The 19,203-nt window shown below is 42.0% G+C and overlaps 1 protein-coding gene across 1 annotated transcript in view; it reads left to right on the top strand.

The window, feature by feature from the left end:
• The first annotated feature begins 503 nt into the window (after window positions 1–503).
• The window catches only part of LOC145359677 (aquaporin-9-like), a 61,515-nt gene continuing 42,815 nt past the window's right edge, over window positions 504–19,203 (top strand). Inside the window, exons 1-2 of the mRNA XM_080214420.1 lie at window positions 504–608; window positions 3,785–3,911. Coding sequence (XP_080070546.1) covers window positions 504–608; window positions 3,785–3,911 — 232 coding nt within the window. The remainder of the gene's footprint in view (window positions 609–3,784; window positions 3,912–19,203) is intronic.

The raw sequence follows: 19,203 nt of genomic DNA, 5'->3' as shown, positions 1-19,203 counted from the left end.
AATCGCTATCCTTTCTCGATCAAATCTCCCCCCCCAACTCACCACTTTGAATGAAACGAGTTGTCCCCGTGCAGCAGATGGCCAGAGATTTGGGGGGAGAGATTAGGTCCAAGCGAATATCCTCGGGTGAAGGCGAAGGGTGGGATTGATCTCATGGTCCCACCATGTGTGCATGGCAAGAGATGCTAATGATTAACTGGGCTTGCTCACATTTTTTTTTGGGAACGGTGCAGATGTTCCTATTTCTCGATAAAGGTGTTTTCCACCGCACTGTATCTGGGGTAGGAGAGTGGGCCGAGAGAGAGAAGAGAAAATCCAATTAGAGGACTTGTGCAAATATTGACCAGTTCAGGACTGACGCTAGAACATCCTTATCAGTTTGTGCCCAGTGTGACTGAGCCAGTATCGAAGTTCAGAGCGGTGAGTTGTTCAAAAGGCACCGGACTGAGACCGCAACTTCCTTCCCCAGGCAGAGAAGAAACAGCCCCGAGGCAGCAGCAGCAATGGAAACTCAAATCCAGAAACACAGCCTGATAGACAGATGCAAGTTAAAGAACAGTTGGATAAAACAAGGGATGGCCGAACTTTTGGGAACATTTTTACTGGTTGTAAGTATTGGCAAAGATTAACTTCTATAGCAATGTTCAAAGCAGGTTCTGGATAATCACAGTCCTGACCCCAGTTATTATTTCAATGGTGATGAAGTTTCTGTGCATTGTTATCCCAGTTCCAGTGAAATAGCAAATCAGGATAAAGTAAGGATGAGCTTGCTGTGTCATAGCGAGGGAAAAGAGTAACTGACACTTTGCAAACGAAAAGATGTTTTAAAAAAATCTCTGTGCAAATCAACGTGTGTTAGTGATTCTTTTTCGTAACGGGGAGAATGGAGCCATGTCCACTCTGTTAAGCGAATTGCCTTTAAGGCATCATTTTACATGCGGTTTTGGTGATTTTCCACTGGAAGGGTAAGGGGGGATTTCTCCAGATAGGATCTGATGTGAATGCTGTCAGATCGGTACAGTTTGCATCTCTTCCCAGCAAATAGTGGGATAACGGGAGCGAAATTCCGAGTCAACCAAATAAACTGCCAAGTTACATTTATATAGTGCCTTTCATCTCTTCAGAACCGTTCCCAAACCTTTCTGGCCCGACGGAGATACTCTTGAAATGTCAACCTGATTATTTTTATAGAGCGCCGAGAGGTCATGGAGTAAGCATCTTGGAGAATGCTATCCAGTTGGTCCCACTCCCTCATCCTCCCACACACCAAAACATTTCTTTCTTCTCAAATACTTATCCAATTCCTTTTTGAAAGTTGTTGTTGAACCTGCCTTCCACCACAGTTTAGAAACACCATTCTAGCCCCTGACAGTTCAGAGTTACACTTAACAGCCCTTTTGTTCTTGTGTGGCCAACCTGGGGACTGCAGAGATCCCACAGTTTGAAAGTTTATTTATTAGTGTCACAAGTAGGCTACCATTAACACTGCAATGAAGTTACTGTGAAAATCCCCCAGTTGCCACGCTCCAGCAGTTGTTTGGATACACTGAGGGAGAATTTAGTGGCTGGAATTTTACCACCCCACCCGCCACGGGAATCGGAGCAGGTGAGAGGCAGACAATGGGACGATCCATTGGCTTCAGGTGGGATTTTAGTTCAGTTTTGAGATGAGCGAGGCTGTAAAATCTCACAAGGCATGTCCAATGCACCCAACCAGCATGTCCTTTGGACTGTGGGAGGAAGCCCACGCAGACACAGGCACTACTATTTTACGACCTTGCTCAGGAGAGGCTCGTAAAATCCCGCCCCAGGCCATCAGAGAATTCTGTTCTATGGTAAAATTCCAGCTAGGGAGAACATGCAGACAGTGACCCAAGCTAGAATCGAACCTGGGTCCCTGGTGTTGTGAGGTAGCAGTGCTAACCACTGTGCCACTGTGAGAGAAGCATCAATGTGAGGGATTGCCTCAGGGGGAGTATCTGGCTCCAGCAGAAATCACAATGACACGTCAATGAGTTTTCCGCCAAAACATCCACTCAAATTATAGATGCTGAGCGTGAGCAGGGAATCCCCAGTGTACAGAATCCATTTGGATGGTCTTGGTTAAAGGAGTGAATGTGTTGGCCAGGATATTGAGAGAACAACTCACCCCTGAAATGCAAATCGGCCTTTGGGATTTTTACCTCCATTTGAACAGCCTTGGGTAAAAAGGAAAAGGTTGCACAGGCTAGGTTTGTAGGACATCACGATGGCACAGTGGTTAGCACTATTGCCTCATAGGGAACCAGGTTTGATTCCCAGCTTGGGTCATTGTCTGTGTGGAGTTTGCACATTCTCCCCATGTCTGCGTGCGTTTCCCCGGGCGCTCCGGTTTCTTCCCACAGTCCGAAAGATATACTGGTTAGGGTGCATTGGCCATGCTAAATTCTCCCTCAGTGTACCCAAACAGGTGCCGGAGTGTGGCAACTAGGGGATTTTCACAGCAACTTCATTGCAATGTTAATGTAAGCCTACTTGTGACACTAGTAAATAAAATTTAAAAATTTATCCACTCACTGGTGTTTAGAAAAGTAAGAAGTGACTTGATTGAGGGGGATCTTGTTGCGGGGCGGGGGGGCGTTGTGAAAAGGATGTATCCCCTTGTGGAGGAACAAAGAACTTGGGCGTCGATGTTTAAAAATAAGCACCAGGTTCTCTGGCTCCCTGTCGTGTTTTCTCGATGGCGGGGGGTGGCATGCCACTGGCGGGAAGATTCCATTGATGCCACCTGATGCCACCGTGAACCATGCAGGTGGGATGTGTTTTCGGCTATATCAAAGCACCCTGCTGGCATGAGGAGCTGGAAGATCATGCTCAATCAGTCACTCATTTAAAACGCAAATGAGGTGAAATATTTCCACTGAGAGGGTTGTGAATCTTTGGAACTCGCTTCCTGAAAAGGTTTTGGAAGCAGAGTCTTTGAACATTTTTAAGGCAGAGGTGGACAGATTCTTGATAAGCAAGAAGGGTGCTAGGTTATCAGGGGTAGATTTAGATTTGCGGTTACTATCAGATCTTATTAAAAGGTGGAGCAGGCTCGAGGGGCTGAACGGCCTATTCCTGTGTCTTATTGAATGTTCATTTTCGCCCTTTTTTTTCTTGCTCTCTTTTCATAGAATCATAGAATCCCTACACTGCCCATCGAGTTTGCACTGACTTTCTAACAGAGCATCCCATCCAGGCCAATTCCCTATAGCCCCATGTATTTACTTCATTAATTTCCCTAACCTACACATCATGGGACACTAAGGGGCAATTTAGCATGGTCAACACCCTCCCTAACCTACACATCATGGGACACTAAGGGGCAATTTAGCGTGGTCAACACCCTCCCTAACCTACACATCATGGGACACTAAGGGGCAATTTAGCGTGGCAAATCCACTAAACATAAGATCTTGGGACACTAATGGACAATTTAGCATGGCCAATCCACTTAACCCACACATCTTGGAACACTGAGGGACAACTTAACATCGCCAGTCCACCTAACCTACACATCTTGGGACTGTGTGAGGTAATCAGAGCACATGGAGGAAACCTATTCATTGACTCATTTGCTTTAAAGGTACTTTTCCTTCATTAAAATGTTAACCATGTTCAGCTTAGTGTGTCAAATGTTTCAAATTTCATAATTTTGTACACTTTAAGGAGATTATTAAAGAGAATATGTTGAGTTATTGTCCACGGAATATTTCTTAAGCAATAAAATGGTAAACATTGCTCCAAATCCTCTATGTTGCAGCTCTTTGGTTGTAGCTCAATTGCCCAAACAGTACTGAGCAGAGGCGAAAGTGGCAACATGTTTACTGCTTCCGTTGGCTTTTCATTTGGAATCACCATAGCTGTTTATACTACCATCGGAGTATCAGGTAGGTGCTCACCATTATCCTGGATACAGTGAAAGAATTAATGGGTTCTAATTGTTGAAACAGTGGGTGAATATTTAGGTAAAGCTGAAATTTCCTATTCCCCCATAGCACCTGAACTATATCCATTCTTGAAGATAACAGAGATAAAACTTTAATATTTGAATGTAGTCTTTGGGAACACAGGACTGATATCATCCTCAGGCTGTTAACAAGATCCAATATTTTTCTTGGCGAGCCTGCTTTTTATAAAATATTCATTAATTCTTTCCAAATAAAATCCTCACTTAAAATGTTAATTTTAAGCAATTTGACTAGTGTTTCTTCCTGTCCCGCATTGTCTTCATCATATTTGGCAGTCGTTTGCACCCGTACACTTTCCATGGAGTTTTACATAGCAAGTTGCTGTCAGTGGGCATAGTACAGCATCTGTGGATAACTGTGTATCTCCTGGAACAATTGGATTTAACAACTGTTAATGAATAGCAGAGGGATAGAGAACCAGGAGATGCTGATTAGAATATCAATCCACAGTCAGATCAGATCTAGAAAGTGAAAGAAAGGGAGGGAAAGAAAAATGGGTTGAGAGACAGAAAGAGAAAAAAAACAATTTAAACCTCCAACAAAAATTGAAATCAGAAGGCATGAAACATCGCACTTGTGAACTTAATTTTCATCACAAGAGAGGTTCTTCCGCTTACCGTTCTGTTAAAAGGGACCAGACCTTCCTGTGGCAAATTTAACCCTTCTCTACAATGTCAGTACAGGAACTCCAGACCATTTAATACATTTGAGCGGAGAGCCTGATGGTGAGATGCTATTTTCATTCAGATCATTGACAAGTTTTGCGTCTCGGACAGTGAATTCTGAATTTTCACATGAATTCCACGGGCATTTGTCAAACATGCTGTCTGATATGCACTGAAGTAATGCACTGGTACAATCACAACAAAATCCAGCTCAATGCTCAGTAGCACAGTGGTTAGAATTGCTGCCTCACAGCACCAGGGACCCGGGTTCAATTCTGGCCTTGGATCACCGTCTCTGTGGAATTTGCACATTCTACCTGGGTCAGTGTGTATTCCCTCCGGGTGCTCTGATTTCCTCCCACAGTTCAAAGATGTGTAGGTTATTTTGATTGGCCATGCTAAATTGCCCCTTAGTGTCAGGGGATTAAAAGGATAAATACCTGGGGTTACAGGGACAGGGCCTGGGTCAGTGCAGACTCAGTGGGCCGAATGGCCTTCTTCTGCACTGCACTGATTCTATGATGATAATTTTTACGTCATTTAATATAATCTGTCCCAATACTTATTCAATTTTTTTAATTTAAAAAAACAGGAATGTTCACTCTTACAATATAGCATCTCCCAAAGCTTCTATTCATGTTTGGCACAAGATTACCACTGAGTCAATGCCCACATGTTGTATATTCCAAAATGTACAAACTTCCTTGGTAGAGTGAATGAGTCAATGTACCCCATTAGTTACTTTGAGTCATATGGGAGAAATTTTATACAGGGTACCCACCATCTTCTCACGCGTGCTCTGAAATATGGAGAAGAATTTGCAGACAGAATGCATTTTCGGGCTAAGCCAAAATTCAATTTTTGTTTAAGACATATAAATTTACATGGAAGCAAAATAGAACCATAGTATTGAACTTAGACACACATTTAAAATCCATTTTCTGAAGCTAAAACCATTTTTGGAATTCTGCATTAATTTTTCAGATACCTTTAAAATGAACATTGAATTCGTTTCTCAGATCCTTCAACCATTGAGTTTTATTCCATTGCTATGGATAGCTTTGGCTCGGCTAAGAGGAATTTTAAAACCTGCAATGATTATTTGTGGTTTACGAAACACCTGATTTGTCAATAACAAAAGCAAATCTACCACAATTGATTTTGGATCTTTTGGCAGGGGTAGGTGGGAATGGAAAATATATAAACATTTTCTGAAAGCCTGGTATTCATTCTTTTTTTCTTGGTGGCTAAGAAGTAAAATGCTAATCTAGAATCATAGAATCCCTACCACACAGAAAGGCACCATTTGGCCTATCAAACTTGCACCAACAGCAATCTCTATCCTAATAATCCCATGTATTTACCCTACTCATTCCCCTGATTTTAAGGGGCAACTTAGCATGGCCAATCCACCTAACCAGCACCTTTTTGGACTGTGGAAGGAAACCGGAGTACCCAGAGGAAACCCACGCAGACATGGGGAGAATATGTAAACACCACAGAGACATCCAAGACAGTCTCCTGCAGCCTGCAAAGCTGTGCGAAAGTTGAGTCAAAGCCATTAACATCTGAACAGGTCCCTTGTCAACAAGCCTGCAAATATTCTACAAACTAAATAGAACATCTATTCTATCAACACATTGTATCTCCCGCCAGAAATGGATACATATTTACCTACAGGTTCTCCAGCCAAAAAGGATAAAGAAAAACAGCAGAAAGTAGTCAAGTATTTTATTTTTGTATGTATTTTGAATAACTCAGGACCATAAACTATCTAAACTTCATAGGAAAATATATACCCTAACATTATGTAGACAGAATCTGTCATTGTCACGTGATCCTTGCAAGTTTTCTATCTTTTCCAAATCAATTTGGTGATGAGAAAAATGAGAAGAAATGGCCCATTATTGATGAAAACTGGCCCCAAAGTTTACTTTAATCAGCAAACCAAAATCTTAAGGTATAAAAAAATGAGAAGGTCAATCTCAGAAAATTGTGTCAAATCCAAAAGGGTTGCCATCGCCCAAGTAGAACTGGTCAATGGACAGTAAATGCAGTCGAGTTATTAACTTCATCTAAGTTCATACCTGGGGAGGGAAAGAGCTTGCGAGCACTTGTTTCTTGATGTAGTTTTACGAGCTGAGCTATCCGTGGCAATTTCTTTTAAAGGACTTATTCAAAATGGTAGCTTAATTCCCTCTACCCAAACTCACACTTCACACTGCCTAGAACTTGCAAGTAAGTCAATTAACATCAAGAGTAAGAGTAAATCTAACACATTTGTCCAATCTCTGCGATTGCTATGGAGGCTCTTCCCTCTGCCAGAGGACTGAAGAATTGCCTTTGTTCAGATAAGGCTGTAAAGATAGCCCCTGCAACTACAGGCCAATCAGTTTAACAGCTTTACTGGGGAAAACTCTGGAAACAGAATTTGGGATATAATTAGTAGTCACCTTGGTTTCATTAGGAAGAGCCGGCATCGATTTCTAAAGGAGAAATAATGTTTCACTAACATGCTGGAGTTTTTTTGAGAAAGTAACAGAAAGGGTTGATGAGGGTAATACTATTGATGTACGTACATAGGAATTTGGCACAGAAGTCGGCAAGTTCAGCCTGTTCAAGCCTGCTCTGCCATTCAATCAGATTATGACTGATCTTTCCTTGGTCTCAAATCCACCTCCCCACCTGTTCCCCATATCCCCTTATTCTCTTTTTTAATTAGAATTGTATCTATTTTCTTCTTGAAACCATTCAACAATTCAGACTCCACCGCGCTCTGGGGCACCGAGTTCCACAAATTCACCACCCTCTGCAAGAAGTAGTCCCTCTTCATCTTGGTTTTAAATCTGCCGCCTCTCAATATATACCTGTGACCTCTTGTTCAAGATTGCCCCACAAGAGGAAACATTTGGTCTACATTTAGTTTATCAATCCTTTTTAAGATTTTTTATATCTCGATAAGATCCCCACTCAGAAGACATTCGACACAGTGCCACACAACAGGCTGATGAGAAAAGTTATAGCAAATGGAATAGAGGGACAGTAGCAACATGGATATAAAATAATGGAAAGCAGAGAGTCATTCGATATTTTTAGGCTAGAAAAAGATTTGTAGTGGTGTTCCCCAGGAGTTGGTATTCCTCATACATATTAATGATCTATGGGTGACACAAGACTCGGAAAGACTGTAAAACGTAAGGAAGATAGTGTAGAACTTCATAGGGACATAGACAAGTTGGTGGAGTGGGCAGATAGGTGGCAGATGAAGTTCAACCAGGAGAAGTGTGAGGTGAGGCATTTTGGTAGGAAGAACATGGAGAGACAACATAAAATAAGAGGTAAAATTCTTAAAGGGGTGCAGGAGGGACCTGGGTGTTTATGTGCATAGATCACTGAAGTTGGCAGGATAGGTGGCGAGAGCAGTTAATAAAGCATATCGTCTGCTGGGCTTTATTAATAGGGGCATGGAGTACAAGAGTAAGGAGATTATGTTGAACTTTAGTTAGTTAGATCTCACCTGGAACGTTGTGACCTGGGCGCCACACTACAGGAGGGATGTGAACGCATTGCGAAAAAGTACAGAATTGGATCCATGGATGCAAAATCTTAGTAATGAGAATAGATCAGAGAGGTTGGGACTGCTTTACTTGGAGAGAAGAAGATGAAGAGATTTGATAGTAATGTTCCAAATCATGCAGGTGCTACACGTAGTAGGTAGAAATAAACTGATCCCACTCGTATAAAGATCAAGAGTGTGATTTGCAAAAAAGGCATATGTGAGGTTAGGAGAAACCTTTCCACACAATGAGTGGTTCTGGTCTGGAATGCATCTGCCTGGAAGTGTGTTGGAGACAGATTCAATCAAGGCATTCCATTAGATGATTATTTGAATAGAAACAGTAATCTGGGGTGAGGGGGAAAGGCCAGGGAATGGCAGTAAGGCATGATGCTCATTTGGAGAGCAGACACAATGGGCCAAATGGCCTCCTCCTGCATTGGAACAATTCTGTGATACATGGAAAAGGATGAGTCTCAGAAACACACGAACATTTGGAAATATTTTTGGGACAACCTCCAAAAGTGATGGAGTTCGTAAGGTTTTTTTTTAAAGAAATAGGAACTCAGAAAAGTTCTTCAATGTTTTTCCAATGTTACTCAATCGGCAAAGCCAAGTGGAAATGCTGATGTTATTTATATGAAACAGTTTACAGTAAGTAATGGTGTGTTTGGTAAGATATGTATTTTCCAACATCATTATCATTTTAACTATCTTGTCAAATAATTTTACATTTTAATCCCAAAATACAGTCCAATCTCAGAATGGCATGATAGGAGTGTCTGCTGAATATGTGAATGTTTTGATAAAACTGCACAAGGCTTCGACAGATATGAATTATGATATTTCTATACCCAGTAGATAAGTGACACAATGTAAAACTCACTACATGCTACATGGACAGTTGTGAGTCATCTATCACACATCCAAACACGCGTGGGGTCAAGGTGATGAGATGGTTTAGCATACTGTTCATTCACCTCTGGAGTTTAGAACAGTGCAAGGAGCATCTGCTGTTCAGTGATTATCCAGTTCTTTAAAGGTACAAACCAGAGTACATAAACAACAGATTTAATCAGTGTTATTTATATTTACCAACATGTCTTTGTAGAATGAAACATACCTCTCTATTATGGATTGCCTTGCTTGATAAAAATTAGCTTTCATACTCTTAGCTGCCATTCCAGGGCGGCATGGTGCCACAGTGGTTAGCACTGCTGCCTCACAGTGCCAGGAACTCAGGTTCAATTCCCGACTATGTCTGTGTCAGTTTCCTCCAGGTGCTCCAGTTTCCTCTCACCATCTGAAAAACATGCAGGTTAGGTGCACTGGCCATGCTAAATTCTCCCTCAGTGCACCCTAATAGGCAACTAGGGGATTTTCAGAGTAACTTCATTGCAGTGTTAATGTAAGCCTACTTGTATTGTGGGGAGCATTAGACTAGTAATCCAGAGGCCAAACATAATGCTCTGAGGATGTGCGTTCAATTCTCACCGGGGCAGCTAGTGAAATTTCAGTTAATAAATCTGGAATCTTCAGGCAGAATCTTCCCGTCCTGTCCACCATGGGAATCAAAGCAGTGGGACACAGACCATGCAAAGGTCCATTGACCTGATTCACCTCTATCTTCCTAACCCATTGTGGAAGCAATCTCTATTGGAAAAGTTAATAACCCAGCATCAGTCTTCAACCTGCTGAAGATGTGGAAGAATATACCATTGGATAAAGGCATAAAAGATAAAAGTTCTGACAAAATGTCATCTTGACTCGAAACGTTGGCTCCATTTTCTCTCCACAGATGCCATCAGACCTGTTGAGATTTTCCAACGTTCACTGGTTTTGTTGTTGTGTTGAATATACCATTGGACTTTGGTTCTGGACTCTGGATTCACGTGAAACAATAATCCCAATTCTGTCTGTGATCTTTGCCCTGTATCTCTTTCTTCTCTCTGTCCCAACTTTATTGTATGAATGAAAAGGAGGCCATGTTGCTACTCTCCCCTGAGTGTGCGCAAATAAATTAACTCTTTTAGTTCATCTAATCTAGAGTTTGCCGTGGTTATTAATGGAAAAGTAGATCACAGCAAAATTGAGAGATCGAGAAATACATTGGGAAATAAAGGGGGAAAATCAAAAATATAAACTTTCTGTTTACAGATGGGTAGCAAGAGGAGAAATCGGGACTTTTTAATTAAACTTCTTCTTGTCCTTAACCATTTTGTTGTAAGTTTAAGTTTATTTGTTAGTGTCACAGGTAGGCTGACATTAACATTGCAATGAAGTTACTTTGAAAATCTCCTAGTTGCCACACTCTGGCGCCTGTTCGGGTACACTAAGGGAGAATTTAGCATGGTCAATGCATCTAACCAGCACGTCTTTCGGACTGTGGGAGGAAACTGGAGCATCTGGAGGAAACCCATGCAGGCATGGGGAAAATGTGTAGACTCCACATAGACAGTGACCTAAGGCGTGAATCGAACATCAGTCCTTGGCACTTTGAGGCAGCTGTGCTAACCATTGTGCCACTGTGCCACCCATAGTGTATTAGAATTGAATTATATATAAACCTGGGCTTTCCTGAAACTACACAAAACAAGAGGAAGGATTAAGCATCACTTATTGCACAATTAAACCCCATAGAAATGAACCTGTATGAATAGTAGCATCTTCGAAAAAAAACCCTTGGACACATTGGAAATCCGCAGGTGGAAGGATAAGGGTTAATAGACATTCAGCAGTTCCCAATCCTTTGTTGAGCCTGGGTTTATAAAGTGCTTGTTTGTTCTTTGATCAAGAGTATGTTTTCATAGAGGTTTACAGCACAGAAACAGGTCCTTCACCCCAACTTGTCCATATCACCCTTATTTTTTTTAAAACCCCTAAGCTAATCCCAATTGCCTACATTTGGCCCATATCCCTCTATATCCGTCGTACCCATGTAACTATCTAAATGCTTTTTAGAAGATAAAATTGTACCCGCCTCTACTACTACCTCTGGCAGCCTGTTCCAGACATTCATCACCCTCTGTGTGAAAAAATTGCCCCTTTGGACACTTTGGTATCTCTTCCCTCTCACCTTAAACCTATGCCCTCTAGTTTTAGACCCCCCTACCTTTGGGAAAAGATACTGACTATCTACCTTGCCTATGCCCCTCATTATTTTATAGACTTCTGTAAAGTCATCCCCTCAGCGTCCTACGCTCCAGAGAAAGAATTCCCAGTCTATTCAGCCTCTTTTTATAATTCAATCCATCAAGTCCCGGTAGCATCCGAATAAATCTTTTCTGCACTCTTTCTGGTTTAATAATATCCTTTCTATAATAGGGTGACCAGAATTGCACACAGTATTCCAAGTGTGGCCTTACCAATGTCTTGTACAACTTCAACAAGATGTCCCAACTCCTGTATTCAGTGTTCTGACCGATGAAACCAAGCATGCTGAATGCCTTCTTCACCATTCTGTCCACCTGTGACTCCACTTTCAAGGAGCTATGAACATGTATCCCTAGATCTCTTTGTTCTGTAACTCTCCCAAAGCCCTACCATTAACTGAGTAAGTCCTGCCCTGGTTCAAACTACCAAAATGCATCACTTCGCATTTATCTAAATTAAACTCCATCTGTCATTCGTCACTCCACTGATCAAGATCCCGCTGCAATTGGAGATAACCTTCCTCACTGTACACCATGACACCAATCTTACTAACGTGCCCTCTGTATTCTCATCCAAATCATTAATATAAACGACAAAGATAAATAGGTTGGATTGTCTTTTTGAAAGCTTCAGCAGTGTAACATAGTCAATTGTTGCGTTCATGTACTATTTTACAATGAGGCCAATGACTTGGATTAATGTTCCATGAATTAAATGCATTTGTTTTAGGAATGTTCTTTAGAAGAACAAGTGGTCTGTTTACTCAAAGGGTCAATGAGGCTTGTAATTCTAGCAACCTTCTCTGATGATGTTCTATTTTAAGTTCAATAAGTTGAAATTCTTGACGTTTGTATGTTTTATGAACAACCACCCCTTATACTTAGAGTTGACCATTTATCTTCAAGATACAGAACAGGTACAATCCACTCTATATTTTTGCACTAACTCTGATATAAATCCTCATTACCCCTGGAGAGAGGTCACACAACATCTATCAGTTAGAATAGTATTACACAGCAACTGTCAAATTGCTTCCATACTATCCATCTCCAATCCTAACAAATCTCTCATCCTCCAATGAGTTTGCTGTTAAGTCCTTTAACATTTTTAAAACATGTGTCTGCAGCTGAGTGTTATGATAGAGGTAAAAATTAATGCTGCAGTGTGTTTATAGGATATCCACAATTCCTGGCTCTCAGAGACATTCACAACTGTTTGCCGATTCTCCTTAATCATTTATGAATCCCTCTGAGCCCTTTGAAGTGTAGCAGTTTTGATGGCTTTGGACCTATGGTTGTCAAAGCTTTCCATAACTGGGCTTACCTTTTCTCATGTCTGGGCCTGTTGTAGACTAATTGAAGTAGATTCTTAACTTTGCGTCAGTATGAAATGTGTAATAATAAATCATCAGCCTGGTTCTCCATTTCTCCCAAATCTTATTTCCATGGAGAATTGTGGATCTGGTTAACATAGCATCAGGTTAATACCAGCTTGCTCTCTGTGGTGGCTTAAGCGAACCAGGCATTTTCACTGGTAGGTTAAAAGTACTTAGGGAAGCAATGGCTGTACAGTACATCCTGCCTGAATCCGAAGCAACTTATTAGGAGCTTGAAAAGAATACCAAACATAAGGTTTGGTTGTGTAACTGGGCCAGTAGCATTGCCATCACAGAATGGTTCACCAATCCAATGATCCAGGTTTGCAAATGCCTGACCACTTTTGTTGGATTTTTGGCACATTATGAGGAAGTAATTTGCCAGCAACTATCATGAGTCAAATACTTCCACCAAGGGAAACGTTTACACGTTCTCCCCATGTCTGCGTGTTTCCTCCAGGTGCTCTGGTTTCCTCCCACAGTCTGAAAGATGTGCTGGTTAGGTGCGTTAGCCATACTAAATTGTCCCTCTCCATGTACCTGAACAGGCACTGGAGTGTGGCAGCTGGGGGATTCTCACAGTAACTTCATTGCAGTGTTAACGTAAGCTTATTTATGACACTACTAAATCAACTTTAATTTTAAAATTTAAAACTTAAACTTTAAAACTTTATTGATAAAGAAAACTGCAATGATTAAATAATTAATGGCTGGATTTAAGTTTCTTTGCCTGCATATTTTGTTATTTCACTTCTTACAATCCTTAGCAAACCTGGTATCAAATTGACAAGGGACATAACAGCAAGTTGGTAAAACAAATTAGAAAATTATTAAAAGAATTCCTTGGCCCAAAACATGATTCAAAGTCATTTGAAAATTATTGTGCTAAAAGTAGACAAAATGTTGAAGATAGATTAAACACTTCAAGACTATGTTCATCCAGCAGAAGGAATTCTTCAGTTGTAAGCAATAAAAATAACTTACTTCAGAAAGTAAATCAAAGAGAAATGTTTACTAAAGTAACTTCATTACTCCAACACTTGAGGCCTCACCCTGGGCCATACAAGCCCAGGTGTTTTACAGTTTGATAAAACTTGCCTTTGATTACAAAAATCAAACACTTTTGCTGAGTGGATAATGTTTCATAATCATACGTAAATGCACATTCCTTGAATGATATGTTACTGTTGTTGCTCATCTGCTTCTTGTTTATGCTGCGCCAGCTGGTCAGGTGATCACCACATCATTTTGTCATTGGTTACATTATCTTCTGGGTCAGCTGATCACAACACGTTACCATTGGTTACATTATAACAGGTCCAATGTTCGCATTGGTTATATTCTAACATGGGCAGGATTTTATGGCCTCGCTCAAGCAGGAACAAAATCCCCGCCTGAGGGAAATGGACAATTCTGTTGTCTGCCACTCGCTCGCTCTGAATCCATGGCAGGCACAGTGGTAGAATTCTGGCAGATATATCATTGGAGGAGAAAGTTATCCTAAGGTTTTCCAATACAACAATCTGCTGCCGGAGAAATTGTTTAAAGTTTATTTATTAGTGTCACAAGTAGGTTCACATTAACACTGCAATGAAGTTACTGTGAAAATCCCCTAGTTGCCAGACTCTGGTGCCTGTTCGGGTAGACTGGGGAAGAATATAGCACGGCCAATCCACCTAACCAGCACGTCTTTCAGACTGTGGGAGGAAACCGGAGCACCCGGAGGAAATCCGGGCAGACACAGGGAGAATGTGCAGTCTCCGCACAGACAGTGACTCAAGCCGGGAATTGAACCCGGGTCCCTGGCGTTGTGGGACAGCAGTGCTAACCACTGTGCCACCGTGCTGCCCTAAACTAAGTAGATCAGTGGCGGTTGCAACATTTGCTCGTGTTTCATGGATTTGACAAGTTTACTAACTTCAGTGATTTGGGTGTTTTACGGTTTGATAAAACATATATTTGATTACAAAAATCAAACACTTTTGCTGAGTGGGTAATGTTTCATAATCATACGTAAATGCACGTTCCTTTAATAACATTTTACTGTTGTTGCTTCATAATCAATTGTTCTTGTGCAACTTGAACACTGTCAGCTGTTTGCTAAGCCGCATTGTCCTGTGGTCTGTAAAATTATATACCGTTCACTGTCAGCAAAGAAACTGTTAAGATATTTTTTCCTTATATTTCAATTTTTCAACCTTTCCCCTTTGGGAACGGAATAAGACAAAACCTTGGGGCCCTGTCAAGAAATTTTCACAAAGCAGGAAATTCAAAAATGTGCAGGTTAGGTAGATTGGCTTTGCTAAATTCTCCCTTAGTGTCCCAAGAAATGCAGGTTAGATGGATTAGCCATGGGAAATACGTGGGGTTACAGAGATAGGGTGAGGAGAGGGAGAATGAAATACTCTGTCAGGGAGTTGGTGCAGATTCGATGGGGCAAATGGCCTCTTCTGCACTGTAGGGATTCTGCAATTGGATGATTCATTGAAATGATGAAGATGGAATAGTTACCAGGAATATAGGGGTAGAAAATAGAAGCTAATGTCTTTTAGAAAAAAGAAAAATCTCTACAGTACAGAAGGAGGTCATTCGGCCCCTCCAGTCTGTACCGACCACCATCCCACCCCAGGCCCTTTTCCCATAATCCTCATTTACCTTGCTAATCCCCCTCACACTAGGGTTAACTTACCATGGTCAATCACCTAATCCCTTGCACATCTTTGGACTGTGGGAAGGAACCAGAGCACCCGGAGGAAACCCACACAGACACGGGGAGAATGTGCAAACTCCACACAGACAGTGACTCAAGCCAGGAATTGAACCCATGCCCTTTGTGCAGTGAGGCAGCAGTGCTAACCACTGCGCTGTCCCAATAACTTCAAATGTCACCATCTGCTGTGGCAGGATTTGAACCCAGGTCCCCAGAACATCAGCTGAGTTCCTAGAATAATAGTCTAACAATAATACCACTAGGCCATGCCTCCCCATCTTATACAATGGCATCTTCCACAGGTCAACAGACATAAGAGGGAAGCATTAGGTGTAGGCCGGAATTCTCTGACCTTGTCCATGGCTGGGATTCTCCAGTCCCGCTGCAGGGAATGGAGATTTGGTTGAGTTCTCGCTGGAAGTAGTGGCAGGGTGTACAAGAATTCCAGCCCTAGTTTGCAGTTGTTGGACATTATTCGTCCCCCCACAAACCACTACCACCACCCCCCCCCCTTCAACTACGCCATGCCCAGAAGATGAATACTTTCTCCTTAATGTTACTGGCTCAATGGATACCTGGTTGCCACAATATTGCTTCACACATGGGTATATGAACAGAAACACACTTCAAAATCGCCACTTGTCCAGTACATTCCCTGGAAAATGAGGTTGAGAAACTTACCAGCCATGTTTGAATGGTGGAGCAGACTCAATGGGCCGAATGGCCTAATTCTGCTCCTATATTTTATGGTCCTATGGTCTTATGTTTGGAGCTGCATCAGGCTTGGTCAACTGGCTTAGATCGGTCAGAATGGTCCCAGGTTCAGGCAGCAACCACTGGCTCCCTCTGTGTGGGGATTGCTGTCCGCTAGCTCCCCCCAACCATGCCAGCCCCAACACCACTCATAACTGAATCACTGGGCTCAATGTATTATTCTGGAGGAAATCGTTTCCATCCATCCACCATAACTCTTCCCCTTAAACTCTTGAAAATTTTGATCGAACTTTCTAAATTCCAGGTAGTACAAACCTGGTTGACATAATCTTGCCTCATCATTGAATTGTTGGAGTCAATGTATCATTCTGGTAAATCTACGCTGCACTCTGCCCAAGGTCAGTACATCTTTCCCAAGACATGGTGCCCAGAACTACACACAGCTCCAGATGTAGTCTAACCAGGGATATGACAGAATTGGCAATAGTCTTGGATTTTCTTTAAATTTTAACCCAAAATAAATTAAAAGTAGATTTTGAAACACATGAAACAAAGGTAATGGTCCTCAGGTCATAACTAATTTATTATTAGGGACGTGTTGTAAAAATGTTAAAAGTCCAGAATCAGTCATTTTGTTGATTCGTCAGAAAAGTGACCTTTGCAACCTTGTTGAGTGTTTGTTCAGGCAGGGAATGAAGAGATTTGTTTGTGATTTATCAAATACTGCATCGATTTGTTGACTGTTTGGCAAAGGGAGATGGTGAAGTGGTGATGATGTCACTGGGCTAGTGATCCAGAGGCCCAGAGTAATGGTCTGGGGAAAGTGGGGACATACCCATGGGACAGTCTTCACCTGAACCCGTGCTGGTACCAGTGTTCTGGTGGGTTGTACAATTAAGGATGGTAGAGGGGGCTTAAAACCAAGTACGCAGGGGCAGGAGCAAGAGACCAAAATTTGGAAGGTGTGATAACTTCTGATAGAGAGGGCAAGGCAATAGAATACAGTGGGGTATAAGGGAAATGATAATCGTAAAATTGCAGGAAGGGACAGCCTGTACAAATCTATTAGTCCGGCAGCACACAAGGCTGTACATTAGGTTGACTGGCTTTACTAAATTGCCCCTTAGTATCAGGGGGTAAGCAAAGTAAATAAATGGGGTTATGGAGATTGTGATAAGTGCAGACTCTATCGGCCAAATGGCCTCTTTCTGCACTGTAGGGATTCTACGATTACAAAATAAGTAAAAAGACAAAACTAAAATCTCTGTATCTGAATGCACAAAACATTAGTAACAAAACAAATGAATTGATGGCTCAAATAGAAATAGATGTATATGATTGGATAGCCATTGTAGGACATAGTTGCAGGGTGACGAAGATATATGTCATTAATTATGAACAGGAAACCAGGAAATGGTGGAGGGATAGCTCTGTTAATTCAGGATGACATTGGTACAGTAAAGAGAGACGACTTTAGTTCTGGGGTGTCAAGGTGCAGAATCAGTTTGGGTGGAGATGAGAAACAGTAAAGGTAAGAGTTCACATGGAGGAGTGGTTTTCAGCAATCTATCACGCTGCTGCAATGTGGTATTCACCAATAACAGATTGCTGCTATCAAACCAAATCAGTGGTTTATGAGTGTCACTGTCTATGTGATGCTCGGTATATAGGCCGTACATCATCCACAAAGACTGGCAGATTGTCTCAAACAGCGTATCCCAGAGAGGTCACGTGATGTTAGCATGGGAGCTGCTGCATTTTTGCAAGTTCTGGTGCTACTCATCTTTTAATCCGTTTTTCTATCCTGATGCACAACCCATAATGATTTGATCCTGATGTGTATAATCTGCGACGTTCCTGAAAGATCCTGGCTACGTTTTGGTGATGGGGAGCCAAGTTAAGTTACGCAAATCCTTGTTTGATGGAAGTGGTTGGAGATAGTCAGCATGGGGCCCAGTTCGCGGTGGTGGTGAGTAAACCTACGCTTTGGTGGTGCTGTAGGCACTGAGACGATGGCTGCCCTTGTGAGTGAAGCTGTGGACGGCAGTCTCAACTCCCCGACACAGAGTACTGGCACTCACATTGATGGACTGTGAGATAGCCTAAAGAGAATAGATCAAGTGGTGGAGAGAATCCTGTCAGTCGAGAGGGCAGTTTTCTCAGTGGGGTCTCACTTTGACTCCTTGGAAATCCTGCTGCAGGGTATGTTCAACGTCCTAGCTGGTTCGGGGAGATGGGATCAGAGAAGTTCCAGTATCCCAAAGGGTGCTGGGATGAATTCCCGGCTGAATTTGAGAACTGGCTGCTATTCTGGGCATTTTGAGTTTGATGGAGCACGTGGTATCTCATCTTTGAGGCCTGGGGTCGGTTGGAGACTCCAACGACTGGCCTTACATTGTCTTGTCCTCAATGTTCATCGAGAAGTGCTGGAGGCAGCCGGACATGACAGGTATTTGCCTCCTGCCAGGGCCTGGGCTTCTCTTTTTCAGGGCTTTGGTATGGTGACGTAGCAGGAGCCCAGAGACTTTGCTGAAATCCTGTGTGGATCTTGGATGTTGCTCGAAGATGCTGTCATGTCTTTGGCCTTTTCAAACTCTGTGGATGATTATATTATCCTGCAGTTTTTTTATTGATCCTGAACTTTGTTCTCTTGTGATTATACTCCTGATTTTGTATTTGTGAGCCAGATTTCAGACCTCACCCACAGCAGGGATGCTCCAGTCCTGCTGTGGTGATTGGAGGGCCAAACTTTCTGTTCTTGACAGTGGGGCGTGAATGGCTGGAGAATTCAGGCCATTGTCTTTTGTCTTGACAAGAGTGTGTGATATATGAACCCATCTGTTACCCTGTTACACTGTGAAAATTAGGAATCATTAATCCCAGACTATATCCCTTGTAATTATATCCTTGTGTTGATCCTGTATTATGTGCTTTTCACATTGATGGGAGCAATCCTGTAACTGAACTCTGAGGCGAAGTTTGAAGTTTATCCTGTTTAGAATCATTGTCTACAGTTCTTCATTAATCCTTGTTAATCC

Source organism: Carcharhinus amblyrhynchos, chromosome 28, assembly GCF_965287045.1.
Source record: "Carcharhinus amblyrhynchos chromosome 28, sCarAmb.v2.hapA, whole genome shotgun sequence".
In the NCBI taxonomy this organism is placed as follows: Eukaryota; Metazoa; Chordata; class Chondrichthyes; order Carcharhiniformes; family Carcharhinidae; genus Carcharhinus; species Carcharhinus amblyrhynchos.
Note: the sequence above shows the minus strand (reverse complement) of the source record. Positions and strands in the feature narration are given on the sequence as shown.